The sequence below is a fragment of the Mauremys mutica genome, chromosome 5 (genome assembly GCF_020497125.1).
Source record: "Mauremys mutica isolate MM-2020 ecotype Southern chromosome 5, ASM2049712v1, whole genome shotgun sequence".
Lineage (NCBI taxonomy): Eukaryota > Metazoa > Chordata > Testudines > Geoemydidae > Mauremys > Mauremys mutica.
The window spans coordinates 73,094,034-73,117,589 of NC_059076.1; the positions used below are offsets into that span (position 1 = coordinate 73,094,034).

Below are 23,556 nucleotides of genomic sequence, written 5' to 3' on the forward strand. Positions count from 1 at the left end.
ATCAGGGAATGAGATAGTCTAAAGTCGGTCTACCAGCAGGTATTCCTTTGCTGACTTGGAATCTAAAGAGCCCCTATAAAGTCTATGGACTGAGAAGGAGTGAGGGATGACTTGTAATTCACTCAGTCCTAAAGAGTGAAACAAAATAGGGTGCTGGACACTTCCTATGGGGATTTCTCTCCGAAAAGCCAGTCATCCAAGTCCTTGCCATTTCAGATGGGCTGCCACTACTGCCAGCTATTTTGTGAATACTCTTGTGGCTATAAAGACAGGACCAAAGTTGGTACCCTGCACTGTCCCACTGTAAATAGAGATAACTTCTGTGGGTTCTTCTCAAGTTGCAGTGGGGGAGGTTTAGGTTGGATATTAGGAAAAACTTTTTCACTCAGAGTGGTGAAGCACTGGAATGGGTTACCTAGGGAGGTGGTGGAATCTCCTTCCTTAGAGGTTTTTAAGGTCAGGCTTGACAAAGCCCTGGCTGGGATGATTAAGTTGGTAATTGGTCCTGCTTTGAGCAGGGGGTTGGACTAGATGACCTCCTGAGGTCCCTTCCAACCCTGATAGTCTATGATTCAATACCCATTGATTGAAATTAATCCTGGCCCATGCCGGAAAAAAATGGTAAAGACAGGAAGGAAAAACAGGGGGGGGGGGAAGGGGAAAGAGAAGGAAACTCAGGTGGGTTGGTACAATGCTCTCAGCTTGGACATCAAACCTACTGCGTGGAAGATGATGCAGGGTGGGTGGTAGAAGAAAAGGAGGGAGCTCTCAAGTGGGTGAATCAAGACTTACTTTCACAAGTGTAGTCAGTAGGTCTCTATTGCTGATTGGGGGCGGGGGGTAGAGTATATATATCCAGGGATCTCAGTGTAGATCTAGAGTCCTTCAGAGTACAAAACAATTCATCTGTGCAGAAGCTAAAACAGATCTGGTCCTTCAAAGAAGAGATCTTTTACGGTGGTTTGTATTTCTCTGGGAGTCGGAGGACTGCAGCCAAGCTGTCTTCTTCCTGGTGATGGCTGTATCAGAGGTGTCCAGGACTGCCTGGAATGAAGTATTGGTTATTAGTTCTCCCTCCAAAATAATGGATCTCCGGTCAGCTCTCGCTTCCTTGTGGGAGTCTGTCAATAAATGGTGATACTCTGCCCCAGCATACTAGTACAGAGGAGTGTTGGTTTTGATGAGGCATCTTTGCCAGTGCTAGGCTTCAGCATCAGAATAGACTTCAAAGTCAGGTAAGACTAATAAATCAACACTACTAGGCTGCATAGGGGGGTCAGGCCTCTAAGCTCATGGTTTAAAAAAAGACAGAAAGCCCATGAATCTTAACTTCTTTGCTCTTTATCATTCTGGGTAAGATCAGCACTGGGAGTCATGCTTGAAGAGGAGTTCAGATCTGCCTCAACATGGTAGAAGTAATATCACGCTTTAGTGCTGAGTTCACTTTGGAAGACAGAGGACAGCTGATCGAAGGGGTAACAGACCCTCTGTCAATACTGTTGGTGAGAGCCTTTAAGGTAGAGTCCCTTCTTAAAGAGATGCTGAAGGAATGGGATCTCTGGGAAGTATCCTCCTTTTTGGAGTCAGATTATCTTTCCAACTCAGCTGATACCTTCATGGACAAGGTAGAGCTTTAGCTTGATATCACTGGAGCAATGAGTTCTGCTGGAGAAAGACCAGCATATGGGTCAATGGTCCAGAATATGGCTCTCACCTAAAGAGAACACACCAACAGCATCATCAGGTAAAAGAAAACATCCATCACAAGGGGCATGGCTTGAAGCTGAATGATTTGGTCTCAGCCATTACACAGGAAGGCACTTTGATGCCAAGTAGAAGAAAAGAGATTTTAAAGAACAGAAACAAACAATGGGCTGCCAATAGGCTAGAATTCTGTCACTAAACTAAACTCGCTAACCTAGTATGTACAAATTGTAAGGGTGCTACATGGTAGTAGAAAGACATTGCAGAGTTCTGGCTTTCTGCCACAGGTGGCAATAGCAAACAGAAAAGCAGTAACGGCTGCTGTGCCAGCTAGGCCTGTGGTTGGTGAAGACTAGCAAGATGCAGACATGTCCCTAATGGACATTTCCAGCTCAAGTGCCTGAGACATATGCATGCTACAAGTAAGATCTACAGAAAGAAAGATTCCAGGAAAATGTAACTTCCTTTCCTTTCCCCAGACTTACAGGAAATTATTTTCAGTGGAAACACCTACACCCGAAGAGTATGACAAGGAAAAGCAGACTGCCATTAATATGAAGTGCAAAGGAACTGTAACTTAAGGTTGTTTGCAGGCCTCGTCATCACCCAGATTGAACATACAGATTTTGTGAATTTGGCACTCAGATACCACATTGAAAGGCCTGGACACCAAAGTCCTCAGAACCAGTATTGCACTGCAAGTAGCAGTCTCTGCTAACCCACCAAATGTGCTGCAATTGTACTTTAGAGAGACCATAACTAGTGGTAAAAGCAATGAAGTGGCTTCTCTGCTGTGACATGGTCTCCATGACAGCTGAGATTCAGATTTTTACAATACAGACACAATCTACAAGAAATGGAAAGCAACAACAAGTCATTGCATACACTCAACAAAAGGCTTTTCACTACTGCCCTGGAGAGATTTACTCTGATGATCTCTCTATGTAATTTTGCCCCTCATAATACTGCAGTATCATTGTATTTGGTGTATGCTAAAATCAGTATGGCTTTGTTCCCTGCTAACTATCACTGTACACTAGTTAGAGGTGATTTTTTTTTTAAATCGAGAGATATAAGGAATCCATCAAGAGGTCAAATAATGACAAGTGACTACAAAAATACAATGAATACTAATATAAATATTAGGGCTGTCAAGCGATTAAAAAATAATTGCACTGTTAAACAATAATAGAATACATTTATTTAAATATTTTTGGATGTTTTCTACATTTTCAAATATTCTGATTTCAATTACAACACAGAATACAAAATGTACAGTGCTCACTTAATATTTATTTTTGATTACAAGTATTTGCACTGTAAAAACAAAAGAAATAGTATTTTTCAATTCACCTAATAGAAGTACTGTAGTGCAATCTCTTTATCATGAAAATGCAACTTACAAATGTAGAATTGTGTACAAAAAACCTGACATTCAAAAATAAAACAGGGTAAATTTTTAGAGCCTGCAAATCCATTCAGTCCTACTTCTTGTTCAGCCAATCGTTCAGGCAAAGAAGTTTGTTTACATTTGCAGGAGATAATGCTACCCACTTCTTGTTTTCAATGTCACCTGAAAGTCAGAACAGGCCTTCTCATGGCACTGTTGTAAGCTGGCATCACATGATATTCAGATGCCAGATGCGCTGAAGATTCACATGTCCCTTCATGCTTCAACCACCATTCCAGAAGACATGCATCCATGTTGATAATGGGTTCTGCTCAATAACTATCCACAACAGCGCAGACCGACGCATGTTCATTTCCATTATCTGAGTCAGATGCCATCAGCAGGAGGTTGATTTTCTTTTTTGGTGGTTTGGGTTCTGTAGTTTCCGCATCAGAGTGTTTCTCTTTTAAGACTTCTGAGAGGGACAGCATGTGGTGCTTGCTTTCAGATTTTGGAACGCACTTCAGATTCTTAAACCTTCGGTCGAGTGCTGTACCTATCTTTAGAAATCCTACATTGGTACCTTCTCTGTGTTTTTTTAAATCTGCAGTGAGAGTGTTCTTAAAATGAACAACATGTGCTGGGTCATCATCCAAAACTGCTATAACAGGAAATATATGGCAGAATGCAGGTAAAACAGAGCAGGGGACATACAATTATCTCCCAGGGTGTTCAGTCAGAAATTTAATTAACACATTTTTTTAAATGAGCGTCATCAGCATGGAAGCATGTCCTCTCGAATGGTGGCCAAAGCATGAAGGGGCATACGAATGTTTAGCATATCTGGCATGTAAATACCTTGCAGTACTGGCTACAAAAGTGCCATGCAAATGCCTGTTCTCACTTTCTGGTGACACTGTAAATAAGAAGAGGGCAGCATTATCTCCCTTAAAGGTAAACAAACTTGTTTGTCTCAGTGATTGGCTGAACAAGTAATAGGAATGAGTGGACTTGTAGGCTCTGAAGTTTTACATTGTATTGTTTTTGAGTGTAGTTGTAACAAAAAAAATAAATCTACATTTTACATTGCACTTTCATGATAAAGAGATTGCACTACAGTGCTTGTATGAAGTGAATTGAAAAATACTATTTCTTTTGTTTTATCATTTTTACAGTGCAAACATTTGCAAGCAAAAATAATATAGAATTTGATTTCAAATACAACAGAATACAAAATATATGAAAATATAGAAAAACATCCAAAATATTTAAAAAATTTCAATTGGTATTCTATTATTTACCCATGCAATTAAAACTGCGATTAATTTTTTTGAGTTAATCGCATGAGTTAACTGTGATTAATCGACAGCCCTAATAAATATAGATACTGAGTCACAAATAACTCCAGTTGCTTCCTATGGGCCTGATCCCCAAATGACCATCCACACTGGGAGTCATGTGTGTTCAGCACCACAGAGGCTTTGGCTACACTTGCATTTCAAAGCGCTGCCGCGGCAGCGCTGCCGCGGCAGCGCTTTGAAGCGCTAAGTGTAATCAAAGCGCCAGCGCTGGGAGAAAACTCTCCCAGCGCTGTCCGTACTCCACTTCCCTGTGGGGAATAACCCTGTGGGGCTCCCAGCGCTGGGGCTTTGACTACACTGGCGCTTTGTAGCGCCGCAATTTGCAGCGCTGCAGAGGGTGTGTTTTCACACCCTGCTGCAGCGCTGCAAATTTGTAAGTGTAGCCAAGCCCTCAGTCCCAAAGCGGGCATAAATGCCACATCTATTTGATACCAATAAATCAATGGCTCTCATTTGGCATGTCCAAGCACACATGGTGGTGCCATCAGACCCACCACTGGCAATCTATAGGGGTATATTAAGTCTCTCAAAAAATAATATTGCATTGTATCAAAGGTTTCATATTCTTATCGGTTAACCTATGCATTGCTAATTAAACGGTTAAAACCCTAGAAAAGTGTGAGAATAAAAGCAGTCAAGGTAATTTATATGACCTGATCTGATGTGTACACAAATGATAAAATAGACTGGGCAGAACCAAATTACTGCAGTCCAGACAGCTCCTTTCATGGAATGAGGGGAGATGGCGTTCAGGGACCCTCAGAGTTTTAACCTCTATACTGCTACGAAAGCTAAAAGCAAATGTACTCAATACTTTCATGCTTCAATAGAGTTGTAAGCAATTATACAAGCATTGAGCATAGCGCTCAACTCCTGCACATTAAAAGGTATCTTCCCTCCCGCCTCACACCTTTTCACATGCTTTTTTGCTTAGCTCATTTAATCCTGATTTTGTATCTAGTATTGGGTATTTGTGTTTGGCTTTGGGAAGGCCAACTGTGATTAATTTCCCTTAACTGAATTGCATTTTGCACTTAAAAAAGAGAGAGTAAACCTTGTGCTATGTAAGTAACAGGTAAAACACAATCATCTCAACCTCACGGAATAGATCTCATCCTGTGTTAAGGGAACAAGTGAGGAGAACAGGTACTCACCATAGTCTGTAATTTAGAAAATATGCAAAGAGAGAACAAAAGCAATTTTAGTTTGAGTTATAGAAACACTATTAACAATGGACAATAATAATGCCATGGAGATGAGCTTGAAGGCTGGGAGTTTCAAGAACCTATGGGACTTAGGTACTGAATTCCCATTGAATTTGAATGGGAATTGCATGCCTAGTTTCCTTCAACCTCTTTCAAAATCCCAGCATAAATCCCAAGAGAACACAGTCTACATGGAGTTGAGAATACTGGTGGCAATATTATAGGTATCAATCTTTTAATCAAAGCAGTCATCTCTACCTTCCTGGAATTATACAAATGTCTTAATCTGAACCATTCAATTTCCGATATGATTATACCTTTGGTTATACTGCCCTCAAGCGGCAAAAAAGAAATCCCTTCACTGAATATAGTTTATTGTATTGAATAATTTATCTATCAGCTGCCTAACACATTTCCTGTGTATTTTTTCCCCAAGTGTGGAGGCAAGCCTGTCCACTGCTCTCCTGCTGCAGTTCCTGGCAAAAGAGTACAAGCTAGTCTGAAAAGTACAGTGCATGATTCCTACCTGAAGATCTTGTTGATGGAACATGAATGGCACTATGCTTCCAAAAGCTAGGAAAAGTCCAGAGCACTGCAGCTACCTGTTTTTATGAGTCAGGTAAGGAGGTAAGAATAAGGACTGGATAAACTCTGACTAGAAGAATCAGGGTGAGCTTGTAGTTACGGAAAAAGGGATCTATACAACATAGCCTGTCTCACTGAGTCTCATGTTGAGCACACCCCCCCCCCCCCCAAGAGCCAACCATGGGTTACATAGGGCTCCAGTGACAACCCTGTCCTACCAAAGAGTATAAATAGCATACTAGGCCCTCTGTCACTGGAGGACATGCAGTAAAGAGATGCAGAAGGAATCTAACTTTGAGGATTGAGACATGCAAGAGTGTTAATTTGGAAAATGAAGGGGAAATTAAGAACTGACTGGAATAGGCAATAAAACTATTATTAGTCACATTGCCTAAAATGATGTATAACTAGACGTTCTGACATATGTAAGAGCACCACTATATCCACCAACAGGAAAAATGTAACCTGAAACTTTGTTCAAAGTAACACAAAATACCACCCTATTGCTAATAAACCAACCAATTAGAAAAAGGCCCCACAATTTCCTGAAACAATGATAATAATTAGGGCGCTAGGGCTCACTCAAAACAAGTTATTTTTAGCCACTGGAAGAAAATGGGAGTTGGGCTGACAGTCACATGTCACATAACCCAATTTTCTTGCAAGATACTAAGGACAAGGTATAGATAACAGCCAGTTTACTGACTCTTCTGCCAGACTGGTAAAAAGGCAGCTATGGATCAACATGCTTTGACTTCATATTTTGGAAATATTTGTTTTTTAAATATCAAACTATTTTTTTCGAGGACATAGTACCATTTACACACTTTTTTGTCAGAAATTCTGGCTTGTAAATTAAGTCCCTGTGGAAAATGTGGAAAAGGTCACAGCTATACTGCTAATTTCAGTTCAGATTTACAATACTATCATAAGTGACAAAAAGAGTCCTGTGGCACCTTATAGACTAACAGATGTATTGCAGCATAAGCTTTCATGGTGAATACCCACTTCGTCAAATGCATGTAGTGGAAATTTCCAGAGGCAGGTATAAATATGCAGGCAAGAATCAGTCTAGAGATAACGAAGTTAGTTCAATCAGGGAGGATGAGGCCCTCTTCTAGCAGCTGAGATATGAACACCAAGGGAGGAGAAATTGCTTTTGTAGTTGGCTAGCCATTCACAGTCTTTGTTTAATCCTGAGCTGATGGTGTCAAATTTACAAATGAACTGAAGTTCAACAGTTTCTCTTTGAAGTCTGGTCCTGAAGTTTTTTTGCTGCAGGATGGCTACCTTTTTTGCTGAAGGATGGCTTTTGTGTGTCCAGGAAGGCTGAATTATTCTCCTACAGGTTTTTGTATATTGCCATTCCTAATATCTGACTTGTGTCCATTTATCCTTTTACATAGGGATTGTTCAGTTTGGCCAATGTACATAGCAGAGGGGCATTGCTGGCACACGATGGCATATATTACATTTGTGGATATGCAGGTGAATGAACCGGTGATGTTGTGCCTGATCTGGTTAGGTCCTGTGATGGTGTTGCTGGTGTAAATATGTGGGCAGAGGTGGCATTGAGGTTTGCTGCATGGATTGGTTCCTGAGTAACAGTTGTTAAGGTGCGGTGTGTGGTTGCTAGTGAGAATATGCTTAAGGTTGACGGGTTGTCTGTGGGCGAGGACTGGCCTGCCTCCCAAGGCCTGTGAAAGCAAGGGATCATTCTCCAGGATGGGTTGTAGATCACTGATGATGCATTGGAGAGGTTTTAGCTGAGGACTATAGGTGATGGCCAGTGGAGTTCTGTTGGTTTCTTTCTTGGGTTTGTCTTGCAGTAGGAGGCTTCTGGGTACACATCTGGCTCTGTTGTTTCCTTATTTCCTCGTGTGTGTATCGTAGTTTTGAGAATGCTTGAAGATCTTGTAGGTGTTGGTCTCTGTCTGAGGGGTTGAAGCAAATGCGGTTGTACCTCAGCGCTTAGCTGTAGATGATGGACCGTGTGTGTCCGGGATGGAAGCTGGAGGCATGAAGGTAGGCATAGAGGTCGGTGGGTTTTCGGTATAGGGTGGTGTTAACGTGACCGTCACTTATTTGTACAGTGGTGTCTAGGAAGTGGACCTCCCGTGTAGATTGGTCCAGGCTGAGGTTGATGGTGGTGCCACAGGACTCTGTCGCTTTTTACAGATCCAGACTAACACGGCTACCCCTCTGATACTTAATACTGTCATAGAATCATTGTACAGAAGTGGCATCTCACACTCCAAGGGCCAAGCAATGACCTCAACATGCACTCACAACTGCTACCGATTTCAATGGTAGTTGAATATATATTTGAGAACAGGACTCAGAAACTTGTTTTACACAAGACTAATACTTTTCACTGCACACTATTTCAATCCCCCAAAGGCAGTTCAGTTATGTTGGAGAGCATGAAACTTCCATTGCCTTAGCTGCAAACAAGAAATAAAAGAAACCATTTGCATGTATTAGATAGCACTAAACAAATGTATTGATTAGGAAATATTTGGTAGGAAAATAAAAACAAAAGGTGAGGACCTTCCTCCTAGAGAGGAGTTTACCATTTCATTACACACAATACCAATTCTTCTGAAAAGGAACATTTGAAATATTTGGTCAACTAAGCAACCACCACGACTGACCAGTGAACAGGCTCACAAATGCTATGTCTTGTTGTGCTATAGGAACCTTCAGAGTGATGCTCCCATTCTACCTCAAATCATAAAATGTGAATGGCATTCAGAAAAAAATGTACTTAATTTCAATGTGTGATTTAGTATCATTACCATTTCCTCACCTCTTCATAGAGGTTATGAAAAAAAGTTCTATGATGCATCCACCATGCATTTCCTCATTTGGCATCATATATGCAGGCTTCAGTTAACTGACCAATGTACATATTACATTACAACCTTACATTCTAGACTAGAGTTTACTATTTAACTTATACATGATTATCTTACTGTTTTGATTAAAAAGTCCTAACTCATGAAAGCATCATCTTGATTACACACCTCAGAATCTTCATCAGCCAAGTTTATTTTTCTCTCCATTCAAGTCATTTTATAATTACTGTTGTGGTATTTAAATTACAAGCTGCAAGCCTCCATCTACAACTAGAATATGCCCTGTAATATACGGAGACTCCAGAAGAAAGACAACAGCTTGTGCAACTTCATCAGGCTCTCCAAATCTTCCAAGAGGAATAGTTTTCTTCAACTGATCTTCTTTCAAATGTGCAGTCATCTCTGTGTGAACAAAGCCTAAGAGAGAAAAAATGTTTGTGACATAAAATGTAAGCAGAACTGATGGGAGTAGCTGTAGAAGTCTGTAAGAAATCCTGGTATAATATAGCGGCTCTATAAGATCCTTGAGTCCTATCCTTATCCAACATAAAGTACGTTTATGAAAAAACATAACAGTTATTTCACTGAGAATCAGTCCAATCTCAGCACAAATACATTTTGCACAAATACACTATTACTCCTGAGGGCATTCTGCACCAAAAAATTAAAAATTCTGTGCACCATATTTTAAAATTTTGCAAGTTTTATTTGTCAATAAATAAATGCAGAGGCTCGAGCATGGCAGTGGGGAGCACATGCCACTGGCTGCACGAAGGTGAGAGATCACCCTGCAGCCCCCCCATCACCACCCACCATTGGGACATGGACTCAGTGGTGAGGCTGCACCCTACTCTGACCCAACGCAAGGCCTGGATCTGCCTTAGAAAATCCCTAGAGCTCAGAAAATCGCCAGGCGCATCAAGTGTGGGGCAGGCAGGCTCAACCAGGCAGGATCCAAGTGTGAAGGGCCTCAGTGTGGGGGGATCCAGGTATAGGGTGAGAGGGTTCTGTGTGGAACGATTTCAGGGGGGGGGGATCTGGATTCACAGAGGTTCATTGGGGGGCTTCCAAGTGAAGGTGGTTGGATCTCAGCGAAGGGGTCTGGGTACAGCTAGTTGAGGGTCAGTGGCATCAGGGTATGGATGTGGGGACTCAGGGTGGTGCAGGGAGGTGGAGCTCATCAGTGTGGGGTGGTCTGGGTGTAGGGGTGGGGGTCCGGAGGCAGGGGGGTCTGGGTGCAGGGGACTGAGGTTCAGTGGGGTGGAGTTCAGATATGGAGTGTTAGGAAGGTTTTGGGTGTACGGGGTGAAGCTTGGCAGGGGTGTCTGTGTATGGGAGATTCAGATGCACGAGGGTTGGGTAGATGGGGGAGCAGCTCCCCCATACAGTGATCCCTCCCCCTGCAATTGAGGAGCTATGGGGGCAGGAAGCAGGGGAGGTTTCTTGGGTGGGGTGGGTCTGACACAGCCCCAGCCACTCCCTGCAGGGGAATAAATCCCGTCCTCTCCTGCCTCCAGCCTAGCCGGACTAGCAGCTGATCCCGGCTCAGGGTAGGAGCCATTGGCTGGGGTGTCCCCAGCCCCACGTTGATTTACCTCTCGGATGGCTGCTCCGATATACCTGCACTGATAATGAGTGGTGCGTGACTGCTCTTGCAGCTTCCATATCAGAAAGTCATTTTTCTGTGGGGAAGCAAAGAAATTTGCGGGGGCATGAATTCTGCACCTGCGCAGTGGTGCAGTATTTCCCCAAGAGTAATATATATGTATTTGTATGCACACACACACCCCCTCCCACAACAGCAATCAACATATATTAGAGGGGTTTGATATCAGTGAAAACCTGTGATAACTTAACCATATTAGGTTTTTCACAATAGAGAGAGATTTCAGAAGCTGATCGTCAAAAACACATTATGTATAGTGAGACATACTGCCCCATGTTCATCATAGTGGTATAACTATATGGTTATGACAATTATGATGCATCTTGTGCAAAATATGGCATGTGAAGTGTGTATGGAAAGGTTTAATTTGCTGAATATGATTATCCTATTTGTATGCATGTATCATTTTTGTACCTAGAGTTACAAATATTGACTATGTATTTGTATTTCAAATGTGCTTACTCCTGGGTAACACCCAAAGGTTTGTTTGCATTCAGGAAAGCCAGCACATCATGAATGGCCTATTCAAATGGAACGGCCCATCAGCAAAGACAATGGGCCAGGGAAAAAAACACTTGTCCTCACCTGGGGACACTTCAACTAGGCTATGAATAATGGCTGCTATGACTATGCGAGGCATGCAAGGGCATGCAACCAGACCATATAATACTGAACTCTATTTTGGTACCTGTATTTTTCCCACAAATGGGCTGGGAACCGGATTTGGAAAAAAGGGGTTCCTGACAGTCAGAGAAACTATGTAAAGGTGGGGAATGACATCATGACTTGTCTTTACTCCCCCACAACTCAAAACCTGAAAGAACCTCCTGAAGACGAAAGGACGTGGAATGGGGGAGGAGACCCCAAGCTGCAAAGCAGATGCAACTTGTGCCTCAAGAATCTGCAAGCCTGCTTGTATCATCAGTCAGGGTGAGACTTGCTGATTCAAATCTTATCTAGTTTGTATAAGACTTAGATTGCCATTTTGTTTGATTTCCTTTGTAACCTGCTTTGATCTGTTTGCTATCACTTAAAATCTATCTTTCTGTATTTAATAAACTTGTTTAAGGTTTTATCTTAACCAGTGTGTTTTTAAGTGAACTGTAAGTGAATCTTGGCTCTGTTAGCAAGGGCTGTTGCACATCTTCCCCACACTGAGGGGGAAGCAGACTAATTTAATGAGCTTGCACTGTACAAAGAGATACAGGGACACATGAGGATAGCGGAGGGGGTGGCTGAGTGGGGACACATAGGAAGGGGAGCAGGGGGCACAGGGCAATGTTCCCTCTAATTTTTCCCACCCATGTGCGAAATGAATTTTGTTATGTACACCAATATGGAGGTGATGTGTCACATAACAAAATTAATGTGGCAGGGTGGGCTGAGGAGTTTGGAGTGTGGGAAGGGGCTCAGAGCTTGGGTGGGGTGGGGGGGTGAGGGCTCGAGCTGGGATTGCATATGCTGGGGTGGTGCTGAGGGATTTGGGGTACAGTGGGACTCCCCATGGCTACAGTGGGGAGAGAGGACTCCCCCACCAGCTCTTTCCCCAAAAAGCAGCAGCTAGGCTAGAGGCGAGAGATGCTGCTCCCCCGACCACGGCAAGTCCATGGCTGGGCCGGGTCAGGCCTGGGGAGAGGCGCTGCAGCAGGTCCAGGGCTTGGGGAAAGGTAGCTCTGGGACAGGTGGGGAGAGGAGGGTGTCTGATTAGGGGTAGACGGACATGTGGACAGAGGATGCAAGGACACATGAGGATAGGGGCAGATGTGCCTGACTGAATGGGAGAGGCTAGGGGTCAGCCAGGGTCTGCATGTGGGGAAAACTCCCTAACAATCCCTCCCCAAAAAAACCTGGTGGGAAAAGTATGGAACAATACCCAACTACCATCCAAGTACACACCCGGGCTCCTTCCCAGTAATTACTTCCCTCTACCTCAGCTCCTCTGTTACCCGACCCCTTCACACACACCTCCAAGCCTTTGCACTGCTTCTGAGGAGTGTAGCAATACAGTTCTGCACTGTAGTTTAAATGAATTATTACTCAAAGTTATGTATTAATATGCCTAGTAAGGAATCTATTTGTCAAAAAATGTTTCCTGAATAGTTTTTGTCATCTGTATTGTTACAGACATACTTGTTGACAGGTATTTTGAAATAAATTACCAAAATAATTGAAACTGGTGTGATTATATTGTGTTATTTTGACAAAAAAATGCCAAATTTGACAGAATTTTAAAGTATTGCGTACAGAATTTTTAATTTAGCACATACTGTATATACTCGTTCATTAGCCCACTCATTTATAAGCTGACCGCCCAAGATGGATAGGTAAAAAATGGCAAAAAACACCCCCCCAACAACTTTATGACCCTTTCATAAGCCAACCCTGTATTTCAGGGGTTGGCAAACTTTGTCTCCCGGCCCACCAGGGTAAGCCACTAGGGGGCCGGGACGTTTTATTTAGGTGGAGCATTCACAGGCACAAAGCCTCTCAGTTCCCCATGGCCCCAGTTCACTGTTCCCAGCCAACGGGAGCTGCAGGAAGTGGAGTGGGCTGAGGGACATGCTGGTCACCACTTCCCACAGATCCCATTGGCTGGGAACAGCGAACCGCTCCATGCCTGCGAACGCTCCAGGTAAACAAAACAACAATGTATTAAGATATTCAATTCAATAGAGCTTAAAATCATCAAATTTTGGTGTAGATCCCTTGATAAGCCGACCCTGGGTCTTTAATGATTCACTTTATCAACAAAATTCAGCTTATGAATGAGTACATATGGTAATTTAATTTTTGGTGCATAATTCCCTCAGGAGTAATTATCAAAAGGTATAAAAGGTAGAGGTAAAGTGGGCTATTTCACCCTCCCATGAAAAACCTCTAAATAAACCCACACAAAGAAGTCTATAAATATCCTAACTGAAATGAATTTTATAGTTACTATAAAAATTTTATTCAGAAGAGCTTCTACAGAAAACATGTGCAGCTGGAAATGTTTTAAACCTTTTGTTTATTTCTTAATGTTGAAATGGCAAATCCCTTTCAGGAAACACCTATTTGCAAATACTTTAGCTAAATGCAAAGCTCTATTATCATTGCTATGTAAATGGTAAAATGTTTTGTGTACGAACATGGAATCTAATGACTTTGCTAAAGTAAATGGTTTCTTAGAATAGTAATTAAGTATAGAATATTTATAATTCTTTTTTCTCCATTAAATTACTAGCATTGCCCAACAAACTCTCTCATCCATCTTAGGAAGATAAGAAAAATCATCTTTTTGACATGATCATATTTTGGGGGAAACCTAAGTGCTTTTAGACTATAAGAATTATTTAACTTTAACTTAAAATCTGTAAACAGTTATAACACTAACAGGAATTAGGGTGGATAAAAATCAATTATTTTTAAAAAAAATCAGATTTTATTTCAATTTTTTTTTGATAAAATGCTTTGAGGAAAAACCTATCTAATGGTACTTTTAATTAAGATATATTGTAGCTCAAAGGTATCTCATCACAGAATAGGAATTATAAATTCTAATTCTATAGTATGAGACAATATATTCATGTAATGGTTTAAGAAAAGTTTTATAAATGAGTTCCAATAGTACATGGATTAGGGACCCAATCTTATCCGGTTCCAAGGGCTTCTGTATAGATTATTTAGGTTAATCTTTCTATCTACCCAATGGGACTCTCAGTGCTCAGTCTAGAAGATACCATCAGAAATGCTTAGTTTTACAGTTCTCAAACGGTGGATTTGTCTCTCCAGAGATAACAGCAAAAACCTTTTATTTAAAAAACATGAGAAACAACAGACCTCAATGCTATCAACTCTCTGCAAATTTGTGTACATAGAATCAATCCCTTACCTCTCTCTAAAAGTGCAAAGTTTCAAAAAGTTCAATGAATAGAAGATTGTTGGGGGCGGAGTAGATCTGGAAATAAATGTGAGAAAGGAGGGACAGGTAGTAGAAACAAAAAAGTGAAACTGTTTGAGCAGCATATTCCAGAAGTCTTGAGGTCTTTCTAAGTGTATCCTTCATTGATTTGAGATCTACCATACCATTCTCTCACTAGATGGGAAAACCTATAATGGCAGCAGGCCATAAAAGAGACCTAGGTTGGGAATATTTTAATGAAGCTCCTCTACCTGTGGGTAAGACAGGCATGCATGCAAAACCCAAATAGTGCAACAAAAAAATGCAAGGCCTGGGTGCCCGAATGAAACAACATCAAGAGAAATGTTCCTTCTCAGGAGGAAGCTGTGTTGAAGATAATGAAAGGAACATGTCTGAACATGCAGGATCTTCAGATTATTAACCTTTTTTATTTCATACTTCTTTCTTAAGGACTACCTGTCTTCCTTCTGGACAATTCTTGAATTCTCATGTGTGAGCAATAATATAGTAGTTACTCTATAGTACTATCATTTTAGACACAGTTGTGATAAAAAAATAAATATCTGAAATAGGCAGATCTTCCTTTTACAATTTCACCATTTAAGTAGTACTGAGTGTCAGTGAATGCAATGAGTAATACTAAATGAGCAGTATGGTAATAATAATTAAATAACTGCATTGACTTATTTTGTTTAGGAGAATCCATCCTCAACATACAGGATTCTGAAGACCATCCACCTTCAAAAGCACCATCACGACAAAGTGGGTATTAACCCACGAAAACTCATGCTCCAATACATCTGTTAGTCTATAAGGTGCCACAGGACTCTTTGCTATAGTTTCAGAGTTATCTACCAATGATAATGTTTCAGTCACGTCATATATGTCACATAGCCACAGTATATCACCTGTAGCAAAAAGAAAAAAAAAATCTCAGTCATCCAGAAACAACCATAGATAAGTTGGTGATAAGAACCAGCAGATTACAAAAAGAGGTACCGTATTTTCCGGCGTATAAGACGACTGGGCGTATAAGACGACCCCCTAATTTTCCACTTAAAACATAGGTTTTGGCCTATACTCGCCATATAAGACTACCCCCCCTTCCAAGGCTGAAGGACCCACCACCGAAGACCCGGTAGGGAACCGTCCAGTGAGTACACCCCCCACCCACGTCCTGCCTCCCCCTCAGAAACCACAACCCATAACCCCCCCTGCCCTGCTCCTTGTCCCCTGACCACTCCTTCCCAAGAACCCCAACCCTAACCCCCCCCCAGGACCCCACCCCCTGCCAAACTTGCCCCGCTCCCTGTCCTCTGACTGCCCCGACTCCATCCACCACCATCCCAACAGACCCCAGGAATTCCCACGCGGCGCCTACCCAACCCCCACTTCCCCATCCCCTGTCTGCCCTCCCCAGAACCTCTGCCCGATCCAACCCCTCCTCCCCCGCCCCAGTCCCACCCCTGGCCCTGGCCTCTTACCCCTGCCGGGGGCCAGGGTTGGAGCCGCAGCCGCGGGGCCCGGCTCCCCGGGCCCGGCCGACAACGGCGCCGGCGCCGCAGCCGCGGGGCCCGGCTCCCCGGGCCGACACCGGGACCGGCGCCGCAGCCGCGGGGCCCGGCTCCCCGGGCCGACACCGGGACCGGCGCCGCAGCCGCGGGGCCCGGCTCCCCGGGCCGACACCGGGACCGGCGCCGCAGGTAAGCCGTCCCGCCCCCTCCCCCACACCCACACGCCTGGCTTACCTGACCGCTCCTTTTTTCAGGCTTCCTGGGAACATTTGATTCACGGGAAGCCGGGGAAGGGGAGGAGAAGGAGGGCGGAGCGTTCAGGGGAGCGGTGTCATCTATTAAGCCTGCTCGGATTGGCTGAGTCAGAAAGGCAGGCTATTACAACCTTTGCCAATCCGAGCAGGCTTTGTATGCATTAATGGCATACACCAGAGAGACGCCTCCCAGCACTGGCTCAGCCGAAGCCTGTTTATACCCGGCGTATAAGACGACCCCCGATTTTTGGGGGTTGTTTTTTAGTTTAAAAAGTCGTCTTATACGCCAGAAAATACGGTAATTGATGAAAAGTTGCCCAGTTTGTTTATGCAACAAACTCTCCTTTCCACATGATTGAGAACTCACACTTCATTAACATGGTTCAGTCATTAAGACCAGGATCTGGTCCACCCAACAGAGCAGATGTCACAGGCAAATTGCGGGATAAAGTGTATGAAAGAGAAATTGAGCAGTGTGCAAAAGGTCTAGAGGGTGAAATTGTTAACCTGAGTCTTGATGAGTGGAGCAATGTCCAAAACGATCCTGTTGTATGTGCTCATGTGACAACAGAAGAAGGGAATGTCTTCCTTAGAGAAACAATTGATACGTCAGCAGGGGCGGCTCTAGACATTTTGCTGCCCCAAGCACGGCGGCATGCTGCGGGGGGCGCTCTGCCGGTCGCAAGTCCTGCGGCTCCGGTGGACCTCCCGCAGGCGTGCCTGCGGAGGGTCGGCTGGTCCCGCGGCTCCACCGAAGCCGCGGGACCAGCGGACCCTCCACAGGCACGCCTGCAGGAGGTCCACCGGAGCTGCGGGAGCAGCGGACCCTCCGCAGGCACGCCGCTGAAGGCGGCTTGCCTGCCGCCCTCCCGGCGATCAGCAGAGCGCCCCCTGCAGCATGCTGCCCCAAGCACACGCTTGACGTGCTGGGGCCTGGAGCCACCCCTGTACATCAGGAAATGCACACACAGCAGAATACTTACAAGCAGCAGCAAAAACTATAACAAACTGTGGGGAAAAAATTCAAATGTCTAGTATGCAGCTTGGTCACAGACAGTGCTACAAATGTATCCAAGATGAGAAGAAATTATTTAGGAGTCCCAAGCTAACAACATACAGTTGCAGTGCTCATTTGATGCACCTCCTAGCCAAAGACTTCAGTGTTCCAGAAACAAAGGCTAATGTTGAAATTGCAAAATACTTCCGTAACAACTACTTTGCAGCAGCTGCTCTGAAAAAAGTGGGAGGAACCAAGCTAGCTCTCTCACAAGACATGCGATGGAACTCAGTAGTGGACTGTTTTGAGTACTATATCAAGAACTGGCCTAATCTGATGACAGTTTGTGAACAAAATTGTGAAAAAACAGATGGTACTGTCACAGCCAAAGTTATCAACATTGGGTTTAAGAGAAATGTTGAACACATGCTGACTACTCTGAAGCCTATTTCTGTAGTCTTGAACAAAATGCAGGGAAATAGATGTTTTATTGCTGACGCTGTTGAAATTTGGAAGGAACTGAGTGAAGAGAAATATGCAATGACAGAATTAAATTACAAGCATTAAAAAACTAATAGGATAAGCACCATCTCAAGCTCATTTTCTTGCAAATATTCTCAATATGCGGTACCAGGGTCAAACTTTAACTGCTGAAGAAGAAGTTGGCTATGACATGGACATCCTGCAATTATCCCTCCATAATGCCAACTATAATAAACTTCAGAGCTAAGAGTGAACCATTCAAGAAATATATGTTTGCTGATGTTTTAAAGAAAGTCACACCAGTGAACTAGTTGAATCCAAGTGCTTAAGGGACTTCCGAGACAGCTGAAGTGATAATCTCACTTTTAACAGCAGTAGCTGCTTCTGCTGGAGTAGAAAGTATTTTCTTCCTTTGGACTAATTCATTCCAAATTAAGAAATCGTTTGGGACCTGAAAAAAGCAGGAAAGCTGGTTTTTCTTTTCCAGATTATGAACAAACAGGAAAATGAAGGTGAAGACAACTGAGTTAGCTGCAGAAGCCAATATTTTAAGTTTCTCATGTGGACCTGACAGTTGATTTGGTTTTTTTTTTGTTTGTTTTAAATATTTACCGTATATAGTCGATCATAAGCCAGTTCATTTATAAGCCGATCCCCCACCCCAAAAGATGGATAAGTAAAAATGGAAAATGTTTATAACCCGTTCATAAGCCGACCCTATAATTCAGGGGTCAGCAAACTTTGGCTCCCAGGCCATCAGGATAAGCCGCTGGTGGGCCGAGATGGTTTGTTTATCTCAAGCATCCACAGGCACGGAGGTAAACATAAGTAAACGAAGTGTCCCGGCGCGGACAGGCTGGGACAGCAACTGGTGGGGAAAATATATATATATATATGGGCGGGGGAAGAAGCTGGGAGTCTGGGGAGTAACCCTTGTGACCACTACCCACATGACCCCACCCCTAGCCTGGGACCCCCACACTCTCCCCATCCCATCCCTTCCCACCTTATCTGGGGAGGATGTCTCTGACCTGGCTGGAGCTGCTCCAGCAGGCTGAGCAGGGCGGCCACAGCCTGCTCCGGTGAGCCTGACCGGCCAGCGCAGCCACAGCATGTTCCAGCAGGCTGGGCTGGGAAGCATGGCCACAGCGTGCTCTGGGGGGGGGGGGAGGGCGCGGCAGGGCCAAGCGGCATGGCTGCAGCCTGCCAGCCCCAGAGCTACAGCTGCTTCGGAGGCTGGGGGTAGGGTAGAGCAGCACGGCCAGAAGCGGAGAGACTCTGGCCCCACCTCTTCCCTTCTGTCTCTGCTGGCTGTGCTGCCTCTCCTTGCTCCCTCTGTTGGGGGAAGGGGCTGTGTCCCACCTCTCTATACCTGTTCATAAGCCGACCCCCTTCTCTGGTGCGTCCCTTTTTTACTAAAAAAATGTGGCTTATAAACGAGTATATACAGTAATTCAACTATTTTAGTTAAAAACAATTTTAACAAATACAAAACCCAATTTTAAAAAACGTGAATGTTTGACTAAATTCAAATGCTTGTTTTGTTAAAATATGTTTCCTGTTGAAGAAAATAATCTAGAATACATAACGTTGTTGTTTTAGTTAAATAAAACAAATTTAAATGTCTGTCTGTTGATGTTCTCCTCCTAATACAGCATGGCAAGAAAATCCTCCAAATATTAATGATTAGCCTGTTGAATTGGAGATATTTATGAAATCATTCCGTGGTGAACTATCAGCTTCAATTACCTTTAGTAAATGAAATAACCAATCATTCATTTTCTGATATAGCTGTAAAACTAATCTGAAAAGTTTCAAAATAAATCAATTTAAAAATGTATATTGTCTATCTTCTAAAATGAAATCTACATCTATCTCTGAGTTGTGAAGAATATGTATTAAGGTTATAACAACCAACAAGAATGCACTTTTATGTAGAAATCCATGATTAAATCGAGTCTTCCTGACTAGGGATTTAAATCAAATCCACCCTGACAGGAATGGTTGGGCTTTTTGAAAAAAACATTTCATTTCTTGTCAAACTAATAAAATTGAAAATTTCATAACATGGACTGACTAAAAGAAAAAAAAAGTTAATTTTAACTTTTAAAGTTATCTGATGCTTTTGCCATCCAAGAAGAAGAAAGGCACTTAGAGAAATGTTGCATATTCATTAAGCAGACTACATATTCAGGAGCTAAAGGTGTCACCTAATCTAACCCTGAAAGCAGGGTGCCAATGAAAGAGACAGCAACAAACTTTGAATCTAAACATGTCGGAAAGAGGCCTACTGTCCCATAATTTCATGGAAATAGAAAGATATAAAAAAACCCACCCCTCTGAAATGAGAGCCCCTCACACACATCCTCTCTTCCCTGATTAAAAACAGTAAGGACTACACAACTCATCCAGTCCACCTCTACAAGCAAGCTGCCACAGCAACTAAGAAACACAGAAGACTCAAAGAAACCCAATCCAAGGAAACCTCCTCAAGATTTCAACTATGGTGACATAAAGTTAACTAAGACACTGCCAAAGGATTAGATTTAAAACTAATTTTATTTTATTGGAATCGTGAAATGCAATAACTTAAAATATTAATAGTTTCTCTTGTTATTCACCAAAAGGTTAAACTGTGTATTCTTGGAGAAGAAATGGGGCTAAACATCAGAAAATAAACAGTGGGATTTAATTGGATACAAGATTCTTAACTGGCCAGTCTCAAGACAGCTCCTTAAATGGTTTCTTCTAAGTAAGTGAATTAAATATTTTCTTGGATTTCATGGAATTTAGTGAAAATTGCTTATTCTGCCCAATTATAGCATGTTTCAGTTATCAATGGTGGGTGGGTGGGTGTCTTTTTTATACACAGATATATAAAACACCCACCCACCCCCAAAGAGGATCCACCTGCTCTTGAAATTATTTTGTAAAGAATACAAACATTCTTTGTTCTCTACGGATAGGCGAAGTCTGGTTTCATAATAATTTTGGGAACTAGGGCCTTAGTTTCAGTTTATAAAGAGAAAAACATGTCACACCTAAGGCAAGTCCACACTCAGCGATGTAATCTCTGCTAAAAGCTCTCCAGAGAGAGGCATACTTCCATTACAGTCTGTTCTGTAACCCGTTTATTTGTTGAGTTCTGTCACTTTTGTGTTGCTTTGTTTAATGTTTTCTTTTCCTTTCTTTAACAAAATAGCCAAGATCAATAGCTTGGTTATTTTGCCTGATCTCAATTATGGTGTACCCAAAAGGTATGTAAAGAATCTGACCTTGTAGTTGGCAATAAGAGAAACAATTAGTAAGAACTAGCTTACTATTTCTAGTTTCTCTAAACATTTTTAGTAATTTATAATACAATTACTTGGCATCCAACAATTTAAAATTACCCCTTTCTACTCCATACAACTATATAGCCCTTTAAAAAATTGAAAGATCAGTCCCATCAGGAAATACACCTCTACCCCAACATAATGCAACCTGATATAACACAAATTCAGATATAACGTGGTAAAGCAGTGCTGGGGGAGAGGGGGGACATGGCGGGACTGCACATTCTGGTGGATCAAAGCAAGTTCGATATAACGCGGTTTCACCTATAAAGTGGTAAGATTTTTTGGCTCCCGAGAACAGCGTTATATCAGGGTAGAGGTATAGAACAATATGCCCCCTCTCATCCATTTTCTTTTGTCTACTAAGAGTCTGAAACATTAAGGACAATGCAGATATAGAAAGGAATCTCCTATAAAAAAAAAAAAGAAATTCCTCCTCATGCAGCATTTCTTAAAATTTCCTTTTCTACACAAGGTTAGTTCACAGAAGCAAAAGCTAAGCAAACAAAATTAAATTAGATATTCAAGAAGGAACACATTTATTCCCTTAAGCACATTCATATGTAAAAATGGGCTGAGTATTAAGATAGACAAACTTTTTTAAGAAAACTTGTACAATAATAGATTACCATTCTGTTTGGAAACTAGCCTAAAACCTGCTACTTGGTGTTTTTCCATCAGTGTACTTTTATAAATAAATAGTTTCTTACTTTCAAAGTACAATAAGCAAATAGTAAGCGCTTCTTTGTTCCAACCTTGCTGATCTATAACAGAAGTAATCACAAACAATATGCAGAGATTTAGTATCTTAATCAAGAACTAACCTGGAGCAACCATGTTGACTCGAATTTTCTTTCTTGCTACTTCTTTAGCAAGAGAGCGTGAAAATCCAACTAACCCTGCTTTGCTGGCACTGTACACACTCTGACCAGAATTGCCCTTGAGTCCAACAATACTTCCTAAAACAAACAGAAGAGCAAACAGAGGCCAAATGACAGGCTAAATTTAATCTTTTACAACAGGATTGTTGTGGCTTTACTGAAGTCAGAACTTTTGATCACCATCCTTTTAAACAACAGCAATTAGAGTCGATATGCATTTGAGTCCCCATTTGCAAGTCAGAACTAAAAATCTTCCCTTGAATGCATGCCTAACTATTGGAGAGACAGTTAAGATTACAACTCAAGTAATGAAAATAAGTTAATATTCAGGAAGCAATCTTATCACTGACAGCAAATCTCTCAGCTACCTATGTGCAGTTCATACAAATATGCAACAGAAAATTATAGTACTGGTAAGTCTGTGGCAAAGCTCCCTGAATAAAACCCTCCTAGAGAGGAAAAAAAGCCATGCCTTTCTTTATTTTGATTTTAATTAAGAATAACACTTGCAATAACTGGCAGAAGTTACAGGAAGATTATAAAAGCATGATGAAATGCAGACTAAAGGTTTTATAAGGACTTTATTTATCACTGACATGAGCTGTGTTTACATTCAGAGGTTGCTGAAAAAGTTTAAAAAGGAACAATGTGTTCACAAAAGAAAGGCTATGAAAATAGTGACTCAATGAGTTTAAATGAGAAAACACACGTGCATAACGTTACTTGAATGTATAAGGGTTTGCAGGACTAGGAATAAAAATTAACCACACACAAAATTCATCATAATTGAAAAAACATATAATACGCCTTCAGCCTTTCATAGTGTGTGTTACTTCTGGATTGCTTTAAAGGGGCACTGTAAATCTGCAACCTAGTCTTTTTTTTTTAAATTAAAAATATAAAACATTACACCTGCCTTTGAATCCTCTTCCTGAATATTATGGTTAAAGAAAACAAAACACAAAAAAACACCACACACACATTTTCCTAATTCTTTAACATATTACTGTCTTTCACAAACAGAGAAATCTATCAGACTCTCCAAACAAAACCACCAAGCTAACTTTACACCAAATGCTATGAATAGTGACAGGTAAATACACTGGGGAAAATATCTTATTTTTCAGTTGTAGGCATCTTTGGTTTTCTTCTTACAATTAGCTTCAAATGGGCACAGAGGTCTAATCATTTGAAGTGCATTCCAGGCTTGGAGCATAACAATAAATGCAGAATATTTTCAAAATGACATGTGGAGCATTTTTTTTATTATTTGATTATGCCTCTCTACAAGTTACTGGACCCATTGATAAAATATTAATTTCAGGACATTATACATTTCCTACAATTGTGTTTCAATTTTGGATTCTTACTACATGTTTTTAGAAGTATGCCTTTTAACATGAAATTTCTAAGACTGTGTCT

General features: G+C 41.9%; 1 protein-coding gene across 12 annotated transcripts in view; it reads right to left on the reverse strand.

Annotated features, from left to right (window-relative positions):
• Positions 1-9,276: 9,276 nt before the first annotated feature.
• The window catches only part of CBR4 (carbonyl reductase 4), a 30,558-nt gene continuing 16,278 nt past the window's right edge, over positions 9,277-23,556 (reverse strand). For 5 of the 12 annotated variants that reach the window (XM_045017818.1, XM_045017816.1, XM_045017815.1 and 2 more), the window contains 2 exons: positions 22,078-22,212; positions 15,081-15,578 (listed from right to left, as the gene is read on the reverse strand). In XM_045017818.1, coding sequence (XP_044873753.1) covers positions 15,379-15,578; positions 22,078-22,212 — 335 coding nt within the window. In that variant the 3' untranslated portion in view covers positions 15,081-15,378. Of the gene's footprint in view, positions 9,521-10,698; positions 10,786-15,077; positions 15,579-22,077; positions 22,213-23,556 lie in introns of those variants that run through there. The other 7 variants (XM_045017812.1, XM_045017814.1, XM_045017813.1 and 4 more) reach the window with 5 other exon arrangements.